The following is a 25,425-nucleotide window of genomic DNA, read 5'->3' on the forward strand; positions in this document are numbered from 1 at the left end:
CTTCTCTCTCTAAATTTATCTCCCTCTATCCTCTTCTTCTGTCTTACTTATCTTTTCTCTTAAGCGCAATATTGCACATTATTCTCTGTGAGTACAAATTGGTTTACAGGTTTCTCCTAGAGTTCTTAACGAAATTCAGGTATCGTTTTGACTTCCTAATGGAAATATGTGTTGAACGACGATATATGTTTACCAATTGAAACAAGTGTTAGAGGCCTTGCCTAATTCGGGAAGTGAAAGTGAAGTTGATTTGGAACTTGAAAATGAAAGTCTCCAAATCCACAAGGTTGGTCACTACTATTCATAATTAAGAAGTGAAAGTGAAGTTGATTTGAACTTGACAATGTGAGTTTCCAAATCCACAAGGTTGGCCACTACTATTCATGACTTTCATGAGCCAAGGCCCATGGTCCATGGCATTGAGAAGTCTTAGTGCCATTTGCCAACTACATGCCTTGACTTGGTGGTCCTCAGAGTTCCTCAAAGCCACTTATCCAAGTTTTTGGGTGGTCCCAAATCTCTTAATAGACCCGTCTTGCATGTGGTTATAAGTGGTTAGGCTATTCTCTATATTACTAATTAATTTTATGGTAGAACCTTAACTTTCTTCATGGTATCAGAGCATGTTGTCCCACGTGAGAAGCCCAACGGCCAAACGAGCTCCACGTCACCCTGTTTGTGTTGTCCACGTATTCGGCTTGAAAATTTGCCACACGTGAGGAATCATGTTAAGAATGAATTTCATATTGATTAAAGGATAGATCTTACATGTGCTTATGAGTAGTTGAACTACTCCTCATATTATCAAGTGGTTTTATGGTGTAACCCAACTTTTTTCATTATCACTTGTGGAAAGGGATCCTCTTCGGTTCCCTTCCACCTACGCCAACTGAGCACAAAATTTGGGTCCTTGAAATTTGATCAAACGACTAAAGTTATTATAACTTTTAATGGGGTCTTCTGTTTTTAGCCGTTGGATCAAATTTCAAAGGTTCGAATTTGTGGCTCAGGTGGAAGGAATCCGGAGAGGATCATTTTCCATCACCTGTGATCAAAGGCATGCAACTTGTCCATTCAAATTTTGTGTAAAATTACATGCAAAATAAAGAGATGGTTATAAAATAGGCGGATCCCTTCTATCATCAAGTCCACCTCATCAATTTATTCGGTTCGTTGAAATTTGATCCAACAATTAAAATTATTATAACTTTTAAAATGAGCCACTATTTATAGCCGTTGAATCAAATTTCAATGGTCCGGATAAGTTGATGATGAGTACTTGGTGGGTCCATAAAACAGAGATAAATAAAAGTTCACCAATTAATTAGCTAGTTTAGCTAGGTTGTCAGAAAAGCCCTTACGTGTTGAAAAAAAAAAAAGAGTAATACCAATCTTGATATGAGTCATCAACGTGGAACCTACGTGTAATGGCCGGTCATCACCTATCTGGAAAAATCATCAGAAACCTAAAATCAAAAGCCATTACGAAATGCAGCAGCAGCACACCTTCCATTTGTCTCCTCCCAACTCTATTTATTTAAACCCTAATTTCAAGCCTTCAATCCAGTTTTCTATATATTTGCTTATTCCATGCCTCTTGTCCCTATCTTTTTATTAAATATATATAGTTCTAACCAAATAATTTTCAAATATCATATCATTTGGATCATATGAAAGAGAGCATGGGAAATCCGCTGCATTTGAAGTCCTTGAATCACATCTCGATAGCTTGCAGATCAGTTGAGAAATCGCTTGATTTCTACCAGAATGATCTAGGGTTCTTCCCAATCAGGAGGCCTGGCTCGTTAGATTTCACTGGTGCATGGTATATGTATTACCACTGTTATTAATTTCCATTATTCAAGATCATATATAATCCGTATAAACTTGTAAAACCAACAAGAACCCTTCAATTTGTTGATTTCGTTGTAGTTAGGATTCCGCTTTTGTTTCCTGGTAGTCACGTTTGGGTTGTGAATGCATGGACCATTTTGACTGTCGTTTATAAATCTTATGCTACCTACTTTTCGAATAAAGTGTCCATTTCAACCAAAAATAATATATTGTGAACTCTCTACTATGATTTTGAGACTATAGTGGATATATTATTTTGTGTTAATTTTGGTTAATTTTAATCATATATAGGCTATTCAATTATGGCATTGGCATCCATCTTCTCCAATCTGAAGACCCTGATAAAATTCCCAAGATCAGCCAGATTAATCCCAAGGATAACCACATTTCTTTCCAGGTCTCTCTCTAGCTCCTTTTTGTACATATGTTCTCATCTTTCGTTTTCCTTTTCTCTTTAAGACCGATATCGCTGATGATATTATGTTGAAAATCACATGATCAATCTCTAATTAGTGTAGTTAGACGGTTGATCATGTGATTATCAATATATCCAAACGTAGAACATACTTTTTAAACCACTTAAACTACAAGTCTTCTTATGTTTTCCATATGTGCATGTGTATTGAACTATTGATCATGTGGCATAACTAGAAAACAAAAAGCATTTGTTTTTTTCTTTGCAGTGTGAGAGCATGGCCTTAGTGGAGAAAAAGTTGAAGGAGATGCGGATCGAGTACGTGAAGCGCAGGGTGAAGGAGGGTGGGATCAACGTTGATCAGCTTTTCTTCCATGACCCAGATGGCACAATGATTGAGATCTGTAACTGTGACAACCTTCCCGTTATACCCCTAGAAAGCCAACCTATATCAGATCCTGCAGCACGTATCAGCTGCAGTGCTCATAAGAACAAGTGCCACACCAGATCATCAAACAAGCAGTCCAAATGAAACATCAACAGCATCAGCAGCAGATGGCATATATGCCTCCCTCCTATGCACATCAAGAAAGATTACCTGCCTTCTGCATGAATGGGGAGTTTTTAGGAAGAGATATTAGGTTTAATTTGGTCAACCAACTTGACGATGTTCCTGAAATCAGAATGTGTATGTATTTGTTCTGATTCAAGTTTAATCAGTAAGCAGATAAAGTTATAAAAATAAAAATAAAAACTTACCCACATCACACGAGTACTTTTTTTATACAATTTCAAGCTGTCGATGTGTTCAGGGCTTCTGTCCTTGGACATTTGGTGTATTTGTACACTGTAAGTTCAGTGTGCTGTTGCGCGTGGAGCTCTTTTTTTGGAGGACAAAGAAGGTTCAGACGAATAACGGAAGAAGGCTCGGCCGAAGAAGGCTCTGCCTCTGCCTTATTTTGCTTCTTCTTCCCCTTTCCCATATTGTTCTTCCCGTTTCCCATATTGAATATTAACTTTTGTATATGTGTATGAGTATTGAACTATTGGTCATGTGAAATGACTAGAAAAGTATAAAAACATTTGTTTGTTTTCTTTGTAGTATGAGAGCATGGCCTTGGTGGAGAAAAATTTGAAGGAGATCGATGGGATCGAGTACTTGAAGCACGGGGTGGAGGAAGGTGGGATCAACTGTAATTAGCTTTTCTTCCATGCCCCAAATGGTACAGTGATTGAGATCTGTAATTGTGCCACTAGAAAGCTAACCTATCAGATCCTGCACACGTGTCAGTAGTAGTGCTCAGAAACAACGGCAGCCACCGCATCTCATCAAACTAGTAATCCAAATGAAACCTCAACAGCATCAGCAGCAGATCGCATGAGCAGATAAAAGTTGAAAATAACTAGTTTTTTTTTTTTTTAAACTTTTGTTTTTGTTTTTGTTGTACATAAGTACTGATTCAAGTTTCATCAGTGAGCAGATAAAAGTTAAAAAATAAAAACTTACCTACAACACATGAGCGCTATTTTTTTTTTTTTTTTTTATACGAGCAAAGAATATGTGCTAGGAGAACACAGGACTTTGGTTGCAGGGTTAGATATTTTAATTTAGTTGTAAGTCCCTTGTCGAGGAAACAAAATAGAAGAATTGGGAGCTCCCTTCAGTCCAACGGGAAGAGCTACTATTTCATTCATAGTCGTTGTTTTGGGTTGCATGGAACTCCCATTTCTGCAATTTTTGCATGAATTTAGTTGAAAAAAAGAGAAAAGGAAAGCTGAGAAAGATTAGAAGGAATGAAAATGGTGTGTGAATTTATAGCTAACCATGGCTTGAAGATGAATGCCAAAGCGTTGATGTAGAACTGTGACATCTAACTAACCAAGAGAATAATCTTTATTTGATAGTGTACAAATGCAAAAAAATATCACTAGACTATATACGAAGCGGAGAAAAATAATTGTAGTTGTAAGTGGTCTTGCTAACTACACCTCAAATTAAGTTCCAAAACTATCGATATTTGAATATCCGATAGCGTAATAACATTGTTTTTGCATCCAACATTAATTCCTTTTTTTTTCCTTAACCGTTTCATTGACTTTCTTCCCACACTTTTGACTCTCACTACAATTTAGCTACTAGATTTAGGGTTGATTTTGTATTGCTGTACTTTAAAAAAAAACTGCTAAAAATAAACTCATTTTTGCTGCTTCACGTTTTCAACTTTTTTTTAACCCAAAATTGTGAAAATAAGTTGTTTTTAAGTGTTTACCAAACACCTTTTTGAGCTCAGCCTTTTTTTTTATACCCACTTTTTTATAAAAGCACCTCAGTACCAAACTAGTACTTAGCTAAATTTACTATCCTATTAAATCTACTCGCCTACCCTCACAAAAATTGGAAGCTTTCTTCTATCCCAAAACCTAACCATTTTTTTGTCTACTTAAATGCTCATTTTGCCTGCAAGGGTAAGGTAACTCAAGTAGTTGAGAACGGTTACTCCTACATATGAGGTCCTATGTTCGATTTCCCTATTATCCAATATTGCTTGTATAAAGAAAACTAGGTCATTTTGCCTTGCAGTACACTTACATGTTTATGTAGCAATTACAAATTGGCATCAAGATTTTCCTGAAGGGGGACACGCAACTCAAGTAGTTTAGAATGACTCGCTTTTTCACTTGAGATCTTGTATTTGACTCCCCGATCGCTTTCAAAGAAAACTATATCATTTTGCCTTACACTGTTTATGAATGCATGAAGAATGAGACTGTGGGCTCCTCTTCCTTTAATTATCAACAAAGACCATCCTGAATGAAAGGTCTGTTGTTGAGCTTTTAACCCACAAGTAATTTTTTTTTGTGGGGGCGTGTTGGGGGGAAGGGAGAGGTCGCTCAGGAGCTTCCAAGTCCGAAGCCCCACATGCAGATTTATACCCTTATATTATATATGGTGCCAACGATAAGGAACTAAAATACAAATTCACCAATCAAAATCCATTAATGTCTTCTAACAAACATGCTCCCTATAATTTACGTAACATTTAATTTGGAAAGAGAACAATATGGTGATTGGTGAACTCTACTGTTTAGATGGGGTTCTAAGTACTTTTGGCTATGTGGCTCAAAATTGGCCAAAATTTTGAGTCTATGATGACTGTAGACGCTATATATCTCAAAATTATAAAAAAAAATGTGTTTTTTATTGAAGGATATTGGGTGAAGTTTTATTATATATTGTCTTTTAATGATTCGAATTGTCAGTTTATTCTCAAGTAATCGTTGATCAAATCAAACACATCGTATAAAATCAAAAGTGAACTGCACCATTATGAGGAAGTAAAATCTGACCTTCTAATTTTTTTTTTAAAAGAGAATTTTATTTCAGAACTTTTTGACCTCTAAGCATATTGGAAGAAGTATAGGACATGTGATCATGTTGACCCGATGGTGATGCTTAATAGATAATTATATGCCCATGCAGTAATTTTCATTGATTGAAAATCTCTTAAACGAATGCCAAGAGTAGTTTATGTAATACCTCTTTTCTTCCTCCCTGATTTTTCCTATATAATTCTTATATATTTTTATTAAAGTAAAAATAGAAAACATGATCAAACTACCAGATTTCGTTTCTGCCCAACTATTTTAATTTACATTATTAAAATTTTGATTAAAAGTGAGAGATAAACATAAAATCGTGACTAACTGACCGAAGTAGATACTCGATTTTGTTCAATATTACAAATGAAAAATTGAATAGTCTAAGAAAGAATTTTCATTTGTTGCCCTTAATAATTCCTTTTTATATCATAATCTTTTAATAATTTGTGATCCTGTTAATTTCTAGGAAAGGTGCTTTGAAGAAAACAAGGGTTGTTATAAAATATACACTAGCATATACAATAATATCATAGTCAATTGTAAGTTAGGAGCTGTCAAATCTTGTAATTTAATTGTTTATATATGTATATATGTGGATAAATAACAGCATACAGCAAAGACAGCGACCATTTTGTTGTGTACCACCAACAAAATAATTAAGCGGTCGAAGGTAGGGAGGTCGGGGGTCCTCTGCTGCTCTGTCGCCAAAACAAAACCACATAAACCGCCCATCGATCGGAGACCATTATGCCCCAACGAGTAATTACCAATATCCAACCATCGCCAATTTCAAGCAACAACAAACTCGCAAAATGATATGATATATGAACACGAATTCTAATCACTACTTAACATGCAAATACATGACTGATTGATCATGTAAATACAATTAATATTAGGTCACATGCATGATTGAGTGTATTATTGATGTTTGAAATGAATTAAGATTTGACTAATATCTATATAAATCAAAATCAATAAACAACTTAGTATATACACACAGCTAACGATATCACAATTTTAAAAATAAAAGACATTATTACGAAGTTTTTCATCGAAATGAATTAGATCGACTAGTATATATATTCAACGTAAATATAAAAAATGATAAACGACGTGAAACATTATTACTCCTAATCAAAATCAAGAAATGTAAGTCACAAAAGTAGCAATTTCAACATCATTTTAATATCCAAGATTACAGGCAGAAACACATGGTTTGCTACTACAGATTATGTTGCCATCCTAATCAACCATTAATTAATATCCCATTGATTGTCCTGGTGATTCGAAACAGTCCCCCTATCCTGCTTATATATTTTTTGTACCTCCATAACACATGAAAGAGTAAGAGAGAGAGTCTGAGAACTGAGAAATGGCGAGTAGCACTCCCAGCCATGAGAAGCAGAAGAGAGGAGGAGCCATGTCCACGTACAAATACAATCCGAGCAGCGGCCGTCACTTAAAGCCGGAATCCAGGCCTGTTACTACAATGGCGGATAAAACACATGCTTTACGAAACTGGTTCAATTCATCCATGAGAAAACCAAAACCTCGTCCAGAAATTGATGTACTCCATTGTGACGAGAAGAGGCAGCAGGGCGGGAATGAAACTTATAGTTTAGATGGTAATTTTGGAAATGGAAGACGAGGAGGGGGAGGCGGAGGAGGTGGAGAAGTGATGGTGGCGAGGAAGTCTGTGTCTCATGTGGAAACTAATTTGGCATCAGTGGCTTCATTTCTTCAAGTGAAGGTGTTGGTCTCGGACATGCCTGGGTTCATGCAAGTTCATGCCTTTCGTAGCGCTAGACGAACTTATGACAGCTTGGAGAAGTTTAGCACAAGACACATGGCTTATAACTTAAAAAAGGTATGTTCCAAATTCAAACCCTAGATCTACATATGTTATATTGTAATTACTTTATTTCACCACTATTATTTGTTCTTAAAACTAATTAAGGTTAATCGTTCAAAAGAAAAAGGTTTATATTATGAGTTTTGGAGCAGAAATTCTGCCCCATCACTGGTACAATCAGTAACACCCGAAAATCTCTCGAGTCGAAACAAGTCCAAGACAAATGTCTAGGATAAAATTATTTTCTTTTTTTGGTCTTGGTTTCTAAGTGGTGTTTCTTTTTGGAGTTTCCTTCCCTTCATATCTCTTATTTTGGATGATTGGGATCATGTGTGATCATATTCACACGGTCTTGTTTTGGATGATTGGGTTCATATGTGATCATATTCATACGGTTCATAGGGTCTTGTTTTGGATGATTGGGTTCATGTGTGATCATATTCATACGGTGACACATACAAACCCCACAGACCACATGGGATCAATTAATGAAAATATTTAGATAGACATTGAGTCACCGATCACCAGATCTGATATATTTCTTGGTTCTTCTACGCTTGAAGATTTTTAAGTGTTTTTGGTTGTATATGGTCATGTGTGTATTTTTCTTACCGTACTATGATCATATAGACACATGAAATGCATTGCATAAGATAGACACATACACGAAGTCGGTGATGAAGACAGATCTTCTTCTTGGCCTTTGAATTAATATGAGGTTACTTAACAAACAATTATGTACGAAATAAACATGTAGTTGTATACAACGATCATTTACAAGGTCTCCTTCCTCTTCTAACTCTCTATCAATGGGCCCATTGATCAGATGATTTCATGAGAGAGTTTAGATCTTGAATCAATGGATCTGAATTGGCAGCACTTGTGTTTCTGCTTTAGTTGTCCACCTGTCTGCAAATTTGGACTGGGTTCATGTTCCAGCTGCTTCCAACAGCCCATGTTCTTGGTCACACAATTAAACAACTTATATTCATTGATTAATCACGGGGTCTCTGATTTATGCAGGAGTTTGATAAATTGTACGGGCCGGCATGGCATTGCATAGTGGGCTCGGGTTTCGGGTCATTTGTGACCCATTCAACAGGTTGCTTCCTATATTTTTCAATGGAGAAACTGTGCATTCTCTTGTTTAGAACTAAAATCCAGAAAGCAGTAGACTGATTGATGTCTGCATTTACCTATTTATTTCTTTTTTGTGGGTTCAAGTAATCATTATTGTATTAAACAAGAACACTGGATTAGAGTGTGCATATATAAATCTCAAATATTCGACCTTAATTATTTAGAGAACATAATCATATTTCCAAGTTTGGTCCATAGCCATATTGAAGTCATGGACGTACTAGTAGTAGTAGGAGCAAATATGGGCACATAATCACATTGGTTAGAGCAGATTTTCTCCGCTTTATGCACTTGGGTTTAAATCACCGCTTTCATAATTTAAATTAGTTTACCTTAGAATATCGTTTGCATAAAAAGAAATCACAAAAGTAATTAGAAAGGCATCAATGAAAACACAAATTGAGCTTGTGGACCATGTTATCCAGAGATGACCTGCAATTCGGCGTGCAGCTTCTGGATTAGGGTTTAGGGTTTATTTTAAGGGATACTTTGGATGCGATCCCTAATCCTTAATATTCTTTGACTAAAACCTTAATGGTATTCAAAGTTTGATCAAAGTCCCTTGACTTTGTACACCTCATTATATTACAATTAATATTTATATTTTTATAGTTTTGACATTAATTGTTTGATATTTTATGAAATTTATAATCCTATAAATTTAAAATCCCTCATTATAATACTATTAGAAATGGTTACAATAAAAAATTCAAACATTTTAATTGAATAAATGGATAAAAAAATCTATGCAAAAAATAAGAAATAATAAATGGCAAAAGAATGTATCCATAGTGTTAAAAAAAATTGGTACATTTTACAAAAAATTTAGTACATTTCACATAGAACAAAGTGGTACATTAATAAAGAAGAATGGGTACATTATAAATAAATTAGGTTACATATAAAAGATTAAAAAATTATGAGTACAAATGAATTTTAAAAAAATATAGGTGCTAAAAGAAATTAATACATGGGTACAAAATAAAACTAAAAATAATATACTACAAATTTAAAAAAAATGTTGCAAATTAAAAGTGGGTACAAACTAAAAATATAAATATATGATACAAAGTTTAGGTATAAAACATAAATATACCATATGTAATTTTTCTATCATTGATTACATATACAATGTTACGCGATGGTATACATATGGGTACAAACACAAATAAAACTTTAAAAAATATGGGCAAAAAAAGAAACTAATATATGGGTACAAATTAAAAATGAAAAAAAAATTGGTACAAATTAAAAATAGGTACAAACTAAAAATAAAAATATATGATAAAAATTTAGCCATAAATATAAATATACTAATTGTAACATTTTTAACACTAAAGGAATCTATTTAAAAATAAAAATATTTTATTATTCAAATAATTAATGATGTTATTAATACCCAAGGACCTTGATAAAAAATTGAAAATGAATATGATTTTAATCAATGGAGTAGAAAAAAGAAGGATGTGAACCTAATTTCTCTTTATTTTAATTACCACATGCAGCTTTTCGATTAGGATTTCGGGATTTTACCGCATGCAGCTTTTTATAAATCATTGGAGAGACTTGTTTTCCAGGTTAAAGATCAATTTCAATTGAGAGATTTGTATGGTTTTGAAAGAACGAGGACTGTTCGATTGAAAGAGATTTCAAGTTAGTCGTGAAAGATGTGACTGGTAGTCGAGTTTATTCTTTTTGACGTCGTTGGGCTCTAATTAATTAGGGTTTTATTGAAGCTGGTAGAGTTGCAAATTAACGTAGTAAAAATTAGTATTTGGTCTCTAGTTTCTAATATTTATTGACTAAGATCTTATTAATTTTTAGATTTTGATCAAAGTTCTTAACATTAATATGTTAATGAATTACATGTAATTTACATAATTTTTATAATAAAAATTAGTAATTGATTTAGAGTTTTAATACTCACACCCTTATTAAACTCCTAATTAATTTTCAATTCAAAAAATTCCAAAATTAAAAAATAAAATTAGAATAAGTTTGTACCCATTAAATTTTTATGAATTTTTTTTTAATTTTTTAATCATATATGTACCCATTCTTAAATATACCAATTTATTATATGAAAAATGTACCTTTTTTTAATATAAAATGTACTCATTTTGTCACATCTAGGCCCGGGGCGAATCATTTCCCGGGCTCGCTCCACTACCGTAGCACAAGCTTTGGGCCCCGACCACGCCCTCACGGTTTTGTTTTTGGGAACTCACGAGCAACTTCCCAGTGGGTCACCCATCATGAGATTACTCTAGCCTCCTTCTCGCTTAACTTCGAAGTTCCTACGGAACTCGAAGCCAGTGAGCTCCCAAAAGGCCTCGTGCTAGGTAGGGATGAGAATATACATTTAAGGATCACTCCCCTAGGCAATGTGGGATGTCACAATCCACCCCCCTTAGGGGCCCGACGTCCTCATCGGCACACCACAGCTAGGGTTAGGCTCTGATACCAAACTGACACACCCCGATCCTAGAATCAAGGCGTGACGGCCAGCACGCCTTGAATCTAGGATCGGGGTGTGTCACATTTTTTATATAAAATTCATTCAATCTTTTCTCTAATCCATTTTTTATATTTATATGGGCACATTCTATTTTGTTGATTTGAGAAGGTATCAATGTCAAGTTTAATTGAAGAAATTTAATAATGTTATTAAGCCTAATATTTTTTTTTTTAAATGTACCCATGTTTTATTACAACAAATTTTTGGTTAGTTTTGATATATATATATGTACACACAAAATATATATATTGGACAGTATAATTCATCTTTAATATTTTTAATCTCATAAATTATGGGTTTTATTTAAAATCTCATTAATATAAATAACTACAAATTTTATTTTTAATTTAAAAATATAATAACTTAAATGGAAATACATTATTACATTAATGTTAGGAACTTCGATAAAAAACTAAAAATCACGAAAGTTTTAGTTAAATAACATTGGTATTTAGGAACCGCATCCAAAATATTCATTAACATAACATAGGATACTAAAATTAGAGTTTTATTGTTTTGTCTCGACGAAACAAAACAACAAAAATGAGGCAAAATAATGAATAAATTAATATTAATTAATTAAACGCATAGAAACAACATATATTAGCTAGAACAATATGTTTCTTCTTTGCACTTGAGATTGAATTATTTAAAGTAAACTATCTTTTGTATAAAAAATAAAAATAAAAAGAGAAAAAGAAAAAAGAAAAAAAAAGAGAAACAATCATGAGCAGTTATGGAGAAAAAGAAAGAGAGAAGGTGGGATTAGGAGTCAAGTATATGGGTTGCCAGATTGGTCTGGAGTCTGACCAATTCGTGGTCCCTTGTGGCTGGCTTTTTTTAGTTGAACACGTCTTAAGGCAGAAGAATATATACCGGGGCGGTCAGCTTCTTCGGTTGCGGCTGCTGATTGCTACTTTCTTAATTAATTTGGCTTCTTCTATTTGTCCAAGCATATAAATAAAAAAAACTAATGAAAAAAATTTGAAAACTTTAAGTTTTAACGATAAGGATAAAATAAAGGGTAAAATGAATAGTACCATGATTGACTTTTTAATGTAAAAATATGATTTTTCGTTAAAGTAAACAGTAATTAGAGTTTTTCGTTAAAGTTCTCTATAAATAATAGGTGAGACTATGATTAATCAGTTTTAATTATTATCCCTAAGCTTTTAAATATACTGGAATTAGGAAACTATGCTTGTTTTGGAGTGTATGGAAACAGAAACCCCGCAATTCTATATATATGAACATGTACAATTACGAGCCGACGATGAAGTCACGGAAGGTCTTTCCGGAAACGCATAATTTCCTTTTGATTCGAACTGCTAAACAAATCAAATACAATAATTAAAATTCGAGGAATGCTAGCAATTTTTTAAATTCAATTTCTTATTATATCTTTTTTGTCTCTTAATTTTATCTTGCAATATTTCGTGATAATTAAACCGTTTATTTTCTAGGTCGCCTTAAACCCTTGATCTTATTGTTATCAGTTGTAACTACCTTAAAGATATTTGATATGACTATTTAGAGGCAGATTTAAGGGCGAGTGGTGGAGGTTGTTACTTTTACTTGCCCCTTTCGCTACACATAATATAGAATTTTCATGGAAGTTAAGCTCCAGCATAGTTGTTTTGGAACAAACTGTTTGACAAAAGTCATTCTGCACTAAAAAATTCTGAACCCGCCACTAATAATTTCATTTAAAAAAAAAAAGTGAGTCATTTTTGTTTATGTACTCTCCTTTCTTGAGAAGAAAAAAAATCATACGCTCACATGGTGTGGATCCTTAATAACTCAACAATGAAGAAAATCGTGAATAAATAGTATTAAAAAGGTCAAAAATGATTGTTTTGAGGAAGTTAAGTGCAGGAAAACGTTATTGTCAAAGAGAGAGGATTCTCGCTCCTCTTGTGAGGATTCCGGGATCCTCCAATTACATCCGTTCATCGTACATCGTGCTGCCAGTTTTTGTCAGATATTGTTTAAATTCAATTTTAAATAACAAAAATTACAATAATTTATGACCGCACAATGTACGATGAACGGATATGATTTGGAGGATATTCAGGATTCTCACAAAGAGGATCCGACGAGGATCCTCTGGATTGTCAAAATCCAATAGCAGTGACCTAACCCTAACCCTAGTTGATTATTATTTTTGTCAAAAAACCTAATTATAGCAAGCCAAATTGTCAATAGAAAATTGGATTAGAAGATGAATTAGCTGATGGTGTATTAGCTGTCAACTTTGCCACACAATTCTGTTTTAATTAATTATTGTTATTGGGTTCAAACCCCATCGATGGCTAATCTAGCATCTAATCTAATAAAATTCAACGTTTGAGAAAAACAATTATAGTTATTGGGACCTACCAAAATAAATTGTAACTTCTTCACAACTAGTCCTATTTATTTGAATATTCTCACGTTATTTTTTGGCGATTTAGCCAAAATGATCATTGAGATTGTCATAACTCTTCACTTTGGTTCATATGATTTAAAATCGATAGAAGTAGTTCCTGAGTTTATCCACCGTCAATCATGTTGGTCCTTAAGTGAAAAATCTCCATTAAATAAGACCAAAATGACAAAAACATCCTCAAGTTTTGTCAAATCGTTTTGGCCGTTGTTTATTAAATTGAGAATATTTTTTTTTCATTTTGGTCCTTATTTAACAAAGATTTTTTACAAAATGATCAAAATGATTTATGGTAGACAAACTCAAGGATCACTTCTATCAATTTTAAAATCTCATCAAACAAAGTGAGGAGTTAGTCTAATCTCAACGATTATTTTGGCTAAAATGCCTTATCTTTTTTATTTTCTGGTTGTTATAACAAAAATGTTCCCTTCTACCGTTGGGCAAAAATTGCTGAGCTCTAATTGGTAGTAGAACTGACTTTTGGTCTTCATTGTTTGAAGTATTTTTGTTTTAATATCTCTCATTTTAAAAGTGTAAAAGAAAGAAAAAAAACGATGCAATCCATACAAGCTCACATGCACTGAATATTTATAAAAACGCAAAACTAACCAAGTTTATGTAAGAGTAATAGTAAGAGACTGAAAACTCTCGAGTATTAAAAGGAAAAAAAAAATCATTAGATAATGAACAATTAGTTTTGAAGTATTGCGTATCTTAATGAACTAGCATTTATATACAGATGTACAAATGTTTGTTTGAAAAGTAAGTAACGAATAAGCTTCTTAGACATCTCTTCATTTACAACATGTTTTTCAATTAAAAAAAAACAGTGAATCCGCCTGAAATGTCCTCGTGTTACATCCATTTCTTGTTCTCTTGCACTTGGCAAATATAAGAACGTTGGAAACTCGGGGGAGTGCACGTTGATGTCAAGGATTACTTTGATTGTGGTGTATTCTTAAACAAAATTAAAATAAAACTCTTAAAAGTAAAAGACAACAAATAGTAGAATGATCTGATGGCCGGCTCTTAATTTTCATAAGACAATAATTATTAGAAAATGATTAGAATTTAACAAAAGTTGCTAATTGCTACTTACCAAATTAGATCCGATCAGGACCTTAATAATCAACTAATCTGGGCCGCGCAAATTGAATTTAACGTTCTGCTTTAACTTATTTTCTTGACCCATCACACAAACTAACAGCTCTGATTTCTTTTACACACAAATCAGTGACCTAGATAAATTAATCATTAAGCTCCAGACTAGTGTCCAGAGCAGATCCAATTCCCAACTAAACACAACAATTTTCAGACATTATATTATATTAATATAAAAAAGGTAGTTAATTTGATATGCTTGCTAGCTGCTACCGCGTGGTTGCATTATGCAATGCGCTGTCCTCCAAGAGGGCAATATTGTAAAAAGATCCTACAATTTTATTTCTTATTTCTTATCTCACATCGAAAACACGTCAAAAAATTTTTATGAAAAAAGATTAATACTAGATAGATTAAGTTTATAGATAAATTTTGCGACTAACTAATGTGATATCAATAAGAAATAAATACATTAATTAATATTTAAGTAATAATTCAATCATCAGCTTTTATTTCATTTAGTTTACAAAATTTAATTATAAATCTAGTCTTCCCTACGTTAACCATGAAAAAATGCCCTTAGTTGAATAGATCAAATTTCCGGCTCCCACTTTCTTTGAATCTACTGAGGTGATTAGTTAGCGGATTCAGGTTTATCGAAACGCCATTTTAGCTAGTTGCTCTTTCGTCACATGGTGTTCTGTATCTAATAATATATTGTCAAATGCAATTCTTTTTTTATATGATAATGTATATAAAATTAGGAATACGACGGTAAATCTATTTCATGTAAAATTTTATAATGCTTAAAAATATCGAAGAAATATTCGTATAATTTCACGTATAACAATTGTATACGCTAACTCCTATGTGAACCCGTCGACTATATTCTCTGATTATGAATACGAATGGTAATATTTGAATAATAGAGTAAGCGGATTATAGCATTTGAATTATAATTCCAAATGGCAACCATTTTCTTTCTCTATCAAATCATCAATACGTGATGAAAATTCGAACTCAGAACATCTTCAAACCCAAAATAATTAAGGGCATTCGAACTTAGAACATCTTCAAATCCTAAATAACTAAGAGCTTATTGGTAATTAAGATTGGTAAACAAGACCACAACATGCAGATTATCAGGTGAGAGAATTGCACAAACAACGCTAAGCTTAATTAGTAATTAACTTCAGAATATGCATAATTTCGAAAAACCTAGTGACACTCCAAAAGTGAACGCAAAAACTTCCCCAAGAACTAAAGACCAATTAAGAAAAATTAGAACATAATTAAGAATTCTAATAGGATATTATTGTAGCTCACCAGACACACCAAAAGTATTTAATTATAATTTTTAACAAGATTACATTACAATCACACCTTCATTCCCACAATTCTCTAATAATATCAGAAAATTAAAAAAGAAAAACTGGGCATGCAGTTTTTTGTTCCAATTAAACCAAAAACAACTAACAAATTTTAAGTACAAATTTGAAAAATTCATTAATTCTACGACCTTCGCTTGTTCGATCTCGGCCGACGCGCCGACGACGGCTTCGGTTTTCCAAACGCGCCGCAGATCCCGCAGCCGGAGACTTTCGGGGAAGGCGGGTCCGTCGCTTGCGGCGAAACCTTGACCGTCCGATACCCCTTTCCTCCGTTGGATCGGCTCCGCTCCATGGTAGGTCCTGCCGCGCCGCCGCCGCCGCCGCCCTCAGCCTGCTGAGCTGCCTCCGCCTGCTTCTCCGCCTCCACTTGGTTCAGCGCCCGCTGAAGAAACTTGTCGTCCCAAATCAAGCCCGACGAGCCCTGCCTCCTAAACGTGCTCTCAGACCTCTGAAGCCCCTCAGCCATTGGATTGATCTCTGAAATTTTACGATAAATCTCTGAATCTACGATCTGGGTTTTGTTTGTGGAGTCTGGAGGGTTCGATTTATGTGGATTTGAAGGCTGGGATTTGGAATTTGGGATTGAAAATTTGCAAGTCCAAGTTGCTATAATGGTATGAGTTTGTTTATTTATACGGTGTTGGACTTTTCTCGCTGCTTGGGGGATGAGAGAGAGAGAGAGAGAGAGAGAGAGTGACAAATGAATGTTAGGAGGAAAGAGATAAGGAGGTGAAATCTAATCGCTAATTTGCTATGTCTTATTTTAGTGTTCTTTTCTTCTCCCTGATTATTTTGATAGTTTTGGTGTATCAGAAAATGTGAATAAGGAGTATGAATGTAACAAATTTGAGCTAGGCGATTATATAGGCATTAAATCTAATTTGTATTAAATTCCAAATATTATTAGGAATTGGAAGTTCTTATAAGGAAAGTTACATTAATGAAATCATAGTCAACTAGGAAAAACCAATAAATCTCCTGTGAGAAGGAAATATAAACTTACCCAATATCCTAATCTTTCTAAAAAGAATAAAGTTCAAAAGATTTTTTCAAAGCTCCTTTACTTTTAAATGAGATATTAAAATGTCTGAACCAGTATTAGCAGTTAAAAAATGCAGTAACAATGTTTTTCAACCGAAAATTTTAATCTGATATGACATGACATGGATTGACACTCCTTACTTTTGTTGCCAAAATTTACACCAACTTCAAAAAAAATTTAATTATTATTTTATTTAGACATAACAAATGCATAACGAACTTTTAAAAGATATCAAAGTGTCACATAGATGATCAAATTTGAATTTCATATTTAAAATTGACATCTTCTTTAAAGATGTTCTTCCGTCATTTTAATTGTTGAATGAGCAAAATCATGTAAAAGTAAAACTTACTTAATAACGTGGAGCTACAATTTAAGAAAAAAGGAAAATCAACTATAGCAAAAATTAAATATACAAAATTAATCGATTATTCTTTCTAACTTAAATAATTAATTTCTCACTCTCTCACTCTCTTTAATTAGAAGACAAAAAAAGGTTCCCAAACGAAGTTGAGATCGTCAAAGCTAGCAAGAAAATCTTCCAATGGCATGTCGACTTCTGTGTTCATAATGCTCCATTTCCACACAAGTTGTTGGACATCTGTTGGTCCCCCATTTTGCATAGAAGTTCGGGACATCAACCGAAAAGAAATCAAATAATTTGGTAACATTTTTTTCCATATTTTCCGATGTCGGCCAACTTCCGTGTCAGCTCTCGTCTCTCGTCTAAAGATATAATTCTTTTATTTTTGGTCTGAAAAGTATATAAATTGGATCAACGGTCAATCACTGCTGTGTACAAGCCGTGTGGACCTTAGATGAATGCGGGTCGGGTTAAGCCCAAAACAATCCAACATGGGTCACCACTTGGTCAATATTGTTGTTCTAACATGTAATTTCCTAAACAACTGTGTTTGACTCAGCCAAAAGGAATTCTAATATCTACAACGAGACATCGGACAACAATAAACGCCCGTGACCGCTTGAGCTACGTAAGGTATGTAATGTACAAATTGAAGCGAGAATAGAAACCAAATATCAACGAGAAACGACAACGACTAAGATGAGAGGATATGCGGCCGCGTACAAAAACCATAACAAAAGCAAATGAAGATGCCAAAAAGAGATGCCAAGCCTTCGCACCCAACCATGTCAAGCTTCCGAATCAGTTGCTACCATATTCGAGAGTAAATGTAGACTCTAAAACGGGTCTTTCAACAACGCTTGTAAGCTTCTGCACCACCAGCCCATGCAAGCTTCATCTAGTAACATGAAGGAAAATGTGTTTCTATGATTCTATTTCTATCTAGCAACGGTAAACAACAGACAATTTTTTGTCGTCATCACCTGGAAATCGCTCTTCATTAAGTACTTCAGTTGCTGCCAGCAGCGCTGCCTTCCCTCTAGTCAGGTATCTTCCCCTTCTCTTTTAGAATTTCTTTCAAGGGTTTCGGACCCTGGAAATCCACTGTTCTTCTCGCGCGTTTTGGTACCCCAATGCTACCCCCATTTTCTTCTGCTTTCCTCTTCTCTTCTCTGATCTGGGCAAGGCTCTTGGGTCCTGTAAAGGTAGTTGGCTGCCCTGCACATCTCTTCTCCCTTGGAAATGGTTTCTTTGAGATTTCGGACCAAGGAAACTGCTGCTTTGCCGGCCTTCTCTCCTTGTGATGCTTCTTATATCTAAATTCCTGTGCATGCCTAAGCGAACCGCGTTGAATTCCACCATTGGAGAAAGCTCCATTCCCCCTAAGTGATTCATAAGTGTTATTTCCCATTACTGAAGCCAATCTTCCATGCAACCGCCTACCCAGTCCATGTCTTTGAGGCCTGCCAAACAATCCAAGTGATTCGTGCCTTCTTGATAAGCCTGTAATTGAACGACCATCAGTCACTCTTCGCCTTCTCAGGCGGTCTCGGAGATCCAAAAAATCCTCGTCACCATCGAACAGTTCCCTTGGCATATGTTTCCTCTTGCTGGAGAACATCGAATCCGACATTCTCTCCTTCGTGTAGACAGGATTTGGTCCCTGATTACCAAAAATAATCCTGGTATCCAGACAGTCATTGTACATATCTCTGTCATGTAGAAGTCTAGCATCAGGATATTCGGGAACATACTCGTCTGGATTTTCAAAATCATAGCCCAAGAAGCGGTTATTCAGCTCCCTGTGCTCCCCGTGAAGTGTTGGAAAGTACTCCTGATCATCGTCACAACCCAAATTGTCTGATTTTCCATCAACAAGAACATCAAATCCTGGGGAGGATTCCCAGCGTTCCTCTGGCACAAGGTCATCATCTTCATCCTCTGAACTCTGATCTGTCCATGAATGAGATTTGGTACGAATAGAGCTATCTTCTGGAAGCGAGTCTGACCTAATTTCACCAGCCTCTTCATCTCCAGACGTAGAAATCTGAGTATAGACACTTTTCTGTGGAACATCTCTTTGTACCCGCTGCTCAAAATAACTAAGATTCTCTTTGTGCTGGAATCTTGTACCAACTATTGCCTTCGAGGCAGTTTCAGAAGGGTTGAGATGTGTGATTCTTGGCGCTGACATTGTGTCATTTCCTACAGATGCCTTGGTTTCTGAATTAAGTGCAAGTGCTTCGTTTCCTGCAGGTGCCTTGTTTTCTGAAGTGCGTGCAAGTTCTTCGTTTCCTGCAGGTGCCTTGTTTTCTGAAGTGCGTGCAAGTTCTTCGTTTCCTGCAGGTGCCTTGCTTTCTGAGATGCGTGCAAGTGCTCCATTCCCTGCAGCTGCCTCGTTTTCTGAAGTAAGCGCAAGTGCTTCATTACATGCAGAGGCTGTCTTTGAAGATTTCCCATTTGATGCGTTACTATCAGTATCATGCAAGAAAGAGCATTTATCACCTTTGCTGCAGAAGCCATTGGAGTAAAAGTAACAAGGAACACTGGTCTTGTTTGAAGTCACAGAAGGCGGGGAAGACTCTGATGGTGTTCCACCATGCCCATCCAATGGCTATCAAAACAGAAAAGTGTCAATTGGCATTGTCAAATGACCAAGGGAGGGCAAAGATCATTAAAACAGTCATGAATCGATAAACGTTACATAAAACCATCTGAAAAGAAAAAGGTGGGTGTAAGCAAATCCTCAAGATATGATAGGGTATCAAATTTAGAATACAAATTAAATGTCAATCAACAACACATCAAGAGTTTCTGTCGCCCTAATGACAAGTGATATGGAACTTAAGAAGGACAAACAATCAATGAAAAGATTACACACATGGAACCAGAAACATATATAAAACATTAAGAATATTGTTTTGACGAAAACATGTATATTATTGTGAAACTGTAAAATCATCTTAAACATATCATGTTCTAGGTCCCAACCTACACATAACCTAGAAAGGAGAGTCCATAAACCGAGGATAAAGAAATCAAGCACAGCACAATGATGCAGTTGAAAAAAAAGAGAACAAGAGCGTACAGGGTGTCGAAAAGCACAGGTCGGGTTGAGACAATTCCCAGCCAACCAGTACCAGCATTCCTTCGGGTTGAGCCTCGCAATCTTGCTGTGTCGAAACTCGCAATCAATTCCCTGAAAAAGAACACCACCACCAATGTCACTACTCAAACAAATATCACACTAAAATGTACTAAATTGAAAATACATTCAGCGCATACAGAACCCAATAAAGAATGAACACTCGAATTCGATACATCAAGCAATTGTAACCCTAGATCCTGCTCTTCTTTCAGAAACACTAAAACCCAAAAATCCTTCAAATGCAGGGCAAATTGTAACAAATGGAAACAAAGAAAGAACCCCAACTCGCAGCACTGGACAAAATCAAACACAAAAGTAAAATCAAATTCAAACAAAAAAACGAAACGGGTTATTGTTTTTGTCGCCGAACCTTCTTGCATGTGAGAGGAGAAGCCAAGAAATAGACGCAATCGGTGTTTCTCTTCACCAACTCTTCCTCCATTTTTCGAAGCGGAAATCAGAAGAAAATGGTGAGAGAAAAAAAAAACTTGAAGAGAAATGTCAGAGTCGGAGGGTGCTAAGAAATGTGCATGGCATATACTGCGGCGATGGCGGATGAGAGATCGGGAACGGAGAGAGTGAGGGAGGTTTGTGCTGTGCTGTGCTCTGTGTGTTGTATGGGTTTTGCTGGTTGTGGCGTTTAGGTCCTTTGGCGCTGCGACTCCTCGTTTCGGTTTATATAGGCCCTGCTCTTTTCATCGCTCTTTTTAAATAATTTTTTCAGGTAACCGTACACATATTAGATTTTCCTTTATAATAAAAAATTAACAGTGTCACGGTTCGCCGGTGGGGCAACCGTCCAGCAGATCTTCCGACGGACGGTCAACTTCCTCACGCCTGAGTTTAATGACTTTAATGACTTGTTTACTTACAAGGTATAAGTAATGTCATTTTCAAAGTGGTTGTCCATACATTTACGTTATACAGAATCAAACGATATGTAAATTTCAAAATAAGAAATCATTTCTGCACGCTTTAAAGATCGAGTTGCATCAAGTTTGATACTCGTTTTCAAAATGAGAATCAATTTTTAAAATCAAAGGCCAACTCAAGTGGGCAATACAAAATATTTCATAACACTATATCCTATTCAGTATTCTTCCCAAATTTATTAAATAAAAGAGTTCAAATTCGAGTACGAGTTGCGTATGCTTCCTAAGAACACATTTTATTGCACAAAACTTGAATTAAAGCCTAGTGATTGCTTCTTAAAAGCTAAATCGTCTTCGCTGAATCAAAATTTGTAAACCATTTCTTCAGTGTATCCAAGTTCTTTTAGTATGCCAGTGACCTGCAACAAAACAAATAGAAACTTAAGAGAAAACAGAGAAGAACATTGAGAGAAATGGTAATTGGTTTTACAGCAAAATTTAAAACCTGGACAACGCATTTTTTTACCTCTCCTTGAGACCAGTCTTTAGCCTTGTCACCAGATATATGTTTCATCATCCCAGGAGGACCACATACCTGCACAAGCAAATGAAGTTCGATCGATGAGTTAATTGAACAAGAAAATGATATCGGCAAGTACATGGTGCCTCTGCAGTATGTGGTCCTTTGATATCGACAAGTACACTTACCAGGACGAGAGTATCTTCACCAGGAGCAGGTAACCCTTTAACTGCAATGTCCTTTGATATGTAACCCTTTCCCCCTTTCCAACTCTTTGTTGGATTATCTACCGTGTAAAATACCTGCATTTTTGTTTTCACAAAATAAAGCCTCATTTCATGAGATAAATACCCAAATTTGGAGTGATGCAGCGATAGTATCTTCTGATGAGACAAATTCTACCTTTAGATTTGGGTGGCTAGCTGCTAGTATGTCAAGTTTCTGTTTAAGCAGTATGTCATCTGGGGAGACGTTTGCATAAAGAAGTGACACCTAGGCATCATAAACCGTTAATTTTACACAAAATATATTTAAGGACAGTGTCATACAGTGATTAATTACATAGAATTGACTTTGTTGAATACCACAAATATATTTACACTGTTAGTATTATGTATATAGGTACACATATATTGATGAAACTGCAGTTGTGAATCTTGTGATGTGACTGAAGACTAATGATATAGGCTATTGCTTACCTGAGTCGTGTCATCAGGATTTTTCAGTATGGCCTCAATAACCTGAAGCATTGGAGTAATACCCGAACCACCAGCAATCTGTACGAAGGAATGAAATCGCACTTCAGACAAAGTGACTACACAGATTTATCATACACCGATGGTCTTAACTTTTGTAAGTATTCACGTGATTAAACAGACAATGCAAGAAAGAACTGAACACCGCTACTGTAAATGCTAAAGCTAAAACGACGCAAATGCATGGAACCCACGAGAAATTCGTATAAAAGGTGAAGCAAATTTGTTGTCTTAAATATATAATTCTATTCAAGTCACTCATACCATGCCTATATGTTTCTTCATGTTGGGAGTATATCTAAGTTTTTCAATGGGCCTGCAAGGAACAGATGCACCTGATTAGAAGATGATTTAGAGCATATCGACTACTATTACTTGTGAATGTGGACAAATTACCCCTTCACTTCAACTACATCGCCTGGTTTTAAGCTTGCAAAATGTTGGCTCATTTTTCCTTCTGGATACACCTGCGTAGAGTTTCAACAAAATGAAAGAAGCTTGAATTACATGATTTACATCTAAGGATCCATAAATCCTCAAAAACTTAACCAAAGCAGGAGGATAGGTGAATATAATTGACAACATACCTTAATTAACAAGTCAAAGTATCCCTTGGAATCTGGATCTGAAATAGGAGTATACCTGAGCATAAAGGTAAGCCAAAATAAAATCAATCACCCATACAAATGGATGCAAGAAGAGAAATATAAAATTCAAAGACTTCCAAAGTTACATATTCAAGTCCCGAAATTGGGAGAAAATAAGATCAGCATTTGACATGGCGGCAGAAAGAGACTTACGGGCGTATGACATATTTTGGTTTCCCTTCAGCATCTTGTCCTAATGGAGCCCTAGAGTACATGATCACAGGGACAAAAAAGTAAATCAATGTAGTGACAGACTCCTATCAATAGGGAATCTCAAGACAAAGCAGAGTAGCTATAAACAGAATACCTCGTAATGAGACATGAAGCAACATCTAAACCCAACTTAACAGTTGGATCAAATGTAAACCTGCCAATTTTGGAGAAAACTAAGAAAAATCAGTCACACTGATGTTTAAACATTCTACAAGAACATAAATCAGGACACCTTACAAACTTTTGTTTACAGTGCTTCTGATCAATATAGAATTTCTTTCAAATAATAGTTCCAAGGCTTCTGGAGAGAAACTAGAGGACAATACCTGAATAATTGTGTATTGTGGCTAACCCTTGCAGTATCTTGCAACTTAAATTCAATCCACTTGTCTGGATTAAGTGCTGAAAACACAGTAAACGCATCTATTGAGCATGTTTCCATAAATTAAGCTTCAAACCATAAGTATTAGATACTTAAAAACAAAACTATGTTCATGATGTAAACAAAAGCCTTTCATTTAACTATTAGTCTTATCAAAAAGTCCAGCCAACTTTCTTTTCGCAATGGTCATGTTCTCCGTGTGTTGCATGGGATGTAGAGTGAGAGAGACTCACCAACTTTTGGGCCAGCTTGTTCTTTGTCTTCGTCTAGATAAGCCTGTGAAAAATACGAGTGTTAGTTTTTAATACAGAAAAATGACCTTGAGACCTAAACTCTTAATGACAAATGAGTTGCTAGTACTGGCAGATCATCTAATATAACCTATACCAAAATGAGCAGGAAAACAACGAACAACCTTTCATCTCATTAGGAAGCTCAAGTCCCAAAATGTTACGAAAATTGTAGTTTGCAAATGTATCACATGCAGGTTTCACTTAGAAAGGAACATACATGCCTAAAATGAAACACCATCAACTCCGATATTCACATCACATAACCTTTAGCCTTAAAAAACCACATGATCAAATTTCAACGATAAGAAAGAAAGATAATCCAACGATAAGGTATACAATCACGCACAGGGATAGTTTATCGTGGGGTTTTTCACGTTTTCAAAGCTATAAGATGCAGGCATGTACTTTGTCTTAAAACACGAACCACCTTAAGCCTGAACAACCCCCTTGATTTTCTTTCGTGAAAGTAGGAAAGACAAGAGAAAGCTGAATACGAACCCATTAGCCAACAAATAATAACTAATAAGCCAACATACAAAATCCAAATTAGATATACAGAAGCACACAGACGATCACAAACCCAGCACTCTAATTTATAAATTATGAATAAATAAGTCAAATGTTAAAAACATGAATAAAACCATCACAAATAAACCCATTTCTTCAAATGCTTAATACCATCAAAAGAAATGAAATATTCGAGAAACCCAATTGGGAGCACCACTAAAATAACATCAGTATCACCGTAATTCAGAAAAATAATTACTGAGCTAAACCACATTGCTTCACAGATAAATGAACGATCTGATCAAAACCCAGATGAAATGAGCAGGAGAAATTACCAAATCCGGCGAGGAATAGTAGCAGAGGTAGGAGATTCCGCCGGAGACGGCTGCGACAGCTCCTATAGAAATACGAAAGCTGGACTTCGATTGGCCTCGGAACGAGCTGCTGAAGGCGATCGGCGCCGCCTTGGAAAGCCTCTGGAAGAAGGTAGCCATTTTTCAGCGAGGAAGAGAAGAAAATACTGCTCACTATTTGCTGCTTTCTTTCTACTCTGGCTCCATTTTTCGTCGGTAAATTCTACGTCTATGGCGTGGAAGTCG

General features: G+C 35.3%; 5 protein-coding genes across 9 annotated transcripts; 2 read left to right on the forward strand and 3 right to left on the reverse strand.

Moving 5' to 3' along the window:
• Positions 1 to 1,457: 1,457 nt before the first annotated feature.
• Positions 1,458 to 3,792, forward strand: LOC126602033 (glyoxylase I 4-like). 3 transcript variants are annotated; one of them, XR_007615955.1, is made up of 4 exons: positions 1,458 to 1,831; positions 2,146 to 2,251; positions 2,538 to 2,957; positions 3,372 to 3,792. XR_007615955.1 is itself a non-coding variant. In XM_050268846.1 (3 exons), the coding sequence occupies exons 1-3, from the start codon at positions 1,671 to 1,673 to the stop codon at positions 2,799 to 2,801; spliced, it is 531 nt and encodes a 176-aa protein (XP_050124803.1). In that variant the 5' UTR covers positions 1,458 to 1,670; the 3' UTR covers positions 2,802 to 3,792. The 3 variants fall into 3 exon arrangements, 2 of the variants coding, with proteins under 2 accessions (XP_050124803.1, XP_050124804.1); XM_050268846.1 differs by having other exon boundaries at positions 2,538 to 3,792; XM_050268847.1 differs by having other exon boundaries at positions 1,462 to 1,825; positions 2,538 to 3,792.
• A 3,020-nt stretch (positions 3,793 to 6,812) lies between these two features.
• Positions 6,813 to 8,801, forward strand: LOC126602520 (uncharacterized). Its single transcript, XM_050269418.1, has 2 exons — positions 6,813 to 7,520; positions 8,529 to 8,801. Exons 1-2 carry the CDS (start codon positions 7,026 to 7,028, stop codon positions 8,682 to 8,684), a joined length of 651 nt encoding a protein of 216 aa, XP_050125375.1. The 5' UTR covers positions 6,813 to 7,025; the 3' UTR covers positions 8,685 to 8,801.
• Positions 8,802 to 16,022: 7,221 nt separating this feature from the next.
• On the reverse strand, positions 16,023 to 16,882 carry LOC126602524 (uncharacterized protein At1g15400-like). Its single transcript, XM_050269423.1, has one exon. The coding sequence runs from the start codon at positions 16,547 to 16,549 to the stop codon at positions 16,205 to 16,207; it is 345 nt and encodes a 114-aa protein (XP_050125380.1). The 5' UTR covers positions 16,550 to 16,882; the 3' UTR covers positions 16,023 to 16,204.
• Positions 16,883 to 17,992: 1,110 nt separating this feature from the next.
• LOC126602521 (zinc finger CCCH domain-containing protein 32-like) lies at positions 17,993 to 21,523 on the reverse strand. 3 transcript variants are annotated; one of them, XR_007616139.1, is made up of 4 exons: positions 21,008 to 21,523; positions 20,578 to 20,688; positions 18,473 to 20,103; positions 17,993 to 18,387 (listed from the first exon to the last, which is right to left on the reverse strand). XR_007616139.1 is itself a non-coding variant. In XM_050269420.1 (4 exons), exons 1-4 carry the CDS (start codon positions 21,077 to 21,079, stop codon positions 18,529 to 18,531), a joined length of 1,713 nt encoding a protein of 570 aa, XP_050125377.1. In that variant the 5' UTR covers positions 21,080 to 21,523; the 3' UTR covers positions 17,993 to 18,528. The 3 variants fall into 3 exon arrangements, 2 of the variants coding, with proteins under 2 accessions (XP_050125377.1, XP_050125376.1); XM_050269420.1 differs by having other exon boundaries at positions 17,993 to 19,745; positions 19,791 to 20,103; XM_050269419.1 differs by having other exon boundaries at positions 17,993 to 20,103.
• Positions 21,524 to 21,624: 101 nt separating this feature from the next.
• LOC126602523 (NADH-cytochrome b5 reductase-like protein) lies at positions 21,625 to 25,425 on the reverse strand. The gene is made up of 13 exons (XM_050269422.1): positions 25,162 to 25,425; positions 24,260 to 24,302; positions 23,971 to 24,046; positions 23,739 to 23,798; positions 23,585 to 23,635; positions 23,372 to 23,426; positions 23,181 to 23,251; positions 23,049 to 23,100; positions 22,728 to 22,805; positions 22,432 to 22,521; positions 22,218 to 22,331; positions 22,036 to 22,104; positions 21,625 to 21,928 (listed from the first exon to the last, which is right to left on the reverse strand). The coding sequence occupies exons 1-13, from the start codon at positions 25,318 to 25,320 to the stop codon at positions 21,872 to 21,874; spliced, it is 975 nt and encodes a 324-aa protein (XP_050125379.1). The 5' UTR covers positions 25,321 to 25,425; the 3' UTR covers positions 21,625 to 21,871.

The sequence above is a fragment of the Malus sylvestris genome, chromosome 15 (genome assembly GCF_916048215.2).
Source record: "Malus sylvestris chromosome 15, drMalSylv7.2, whole genome shotgun sequence".
NCBI lineage: Eukaryota > Viridiplantae > Streptophyta > Magnoliopsida > Rosales > Rosaceae > Malus > Malus sylvestris.

Coding starts and splice junctions, on each gene's coding strand:
- LOC126602033 (XM_050268846.1), top strand. CDS start 1,671: ATGAAAGAGAGCATGGGAAATCCGCTGCATTTGAAGTCCTTGAATCAC. Junction 1,832..2,145: donor TTCACTGGTGCATGGTATAT/GTATTACCACTG, acceptor AATCATATATAG/GCTATTCAATTATGGCATTG. Junction 2,252..2,537: donor ATAACCACATTTCTTTCCAG/GTCTCTCTCTAG, acceptor TTTTCTTTGCAG/TGTGAGAGCATGGCCTTAGT.
- LOC126602520 (XM_050269418.1), top strand. CDS start 7,026: ATGGCGAGTAGCACTCCCAGCCATGAGAAGCAGAAGAGAGGAGGAGCC. Junction 7,521..8,528: donor TGGCTTATAACTTAAAAAAG/GTATGTTCCAAA, acceptor TGATTTATGCAG/GAGTTTGATAAATTGTACGG.
- LOC126602524 (XM_050269423.1), bottom strand. CDS start 16,549: ATGGCTGAGGGGCTTCAGAGGTCTGAGAGCACGTTTAGGAGGCAGGGC.
- LOC126602521 (XM_050269419.1), bottom strand. CDS start 21,079: ATGGAGGAAGAGTTGGTGAAGAGAAACACCGATTGCGTCTATTTCTTG. Junction 20,689..21,007: donor CTCCTCTCACATGCAAGAAG/GTTCGGCGACAA, acceptor GTTCTTTTTCAG/GGAATTGATTGCGAGTTTCG. Junction 20,104..20,577: donor CCTGTGCTTTTCGACACCCT/GTACGCTCTTGT, acceptor CTGTTTTGATAG/CCATTGGATGGGCATGGTGG.
- LOC126602523 (XM_050269422.1), bottom strand. CDS start 25,320: ATGGCTACCTTCTTCCAGAGGCTTTCCAAGGCGGCGCCGATCGCCTTC. Junction 23,252..23,371: donor ACTTTGACTTGTTAATTAAG/GTATGTTGTCAA, acceptor AACTCTACGCAG/GTGTATCCAGAAGGAAAAAT. Junction 21,929..22,035: donor AAGACTGGTCTCAAGGAGAG/GTAAAAAAATGC, acceptor GTTTTGTTGCAG/GTCACTGGCATACTAAAAGA.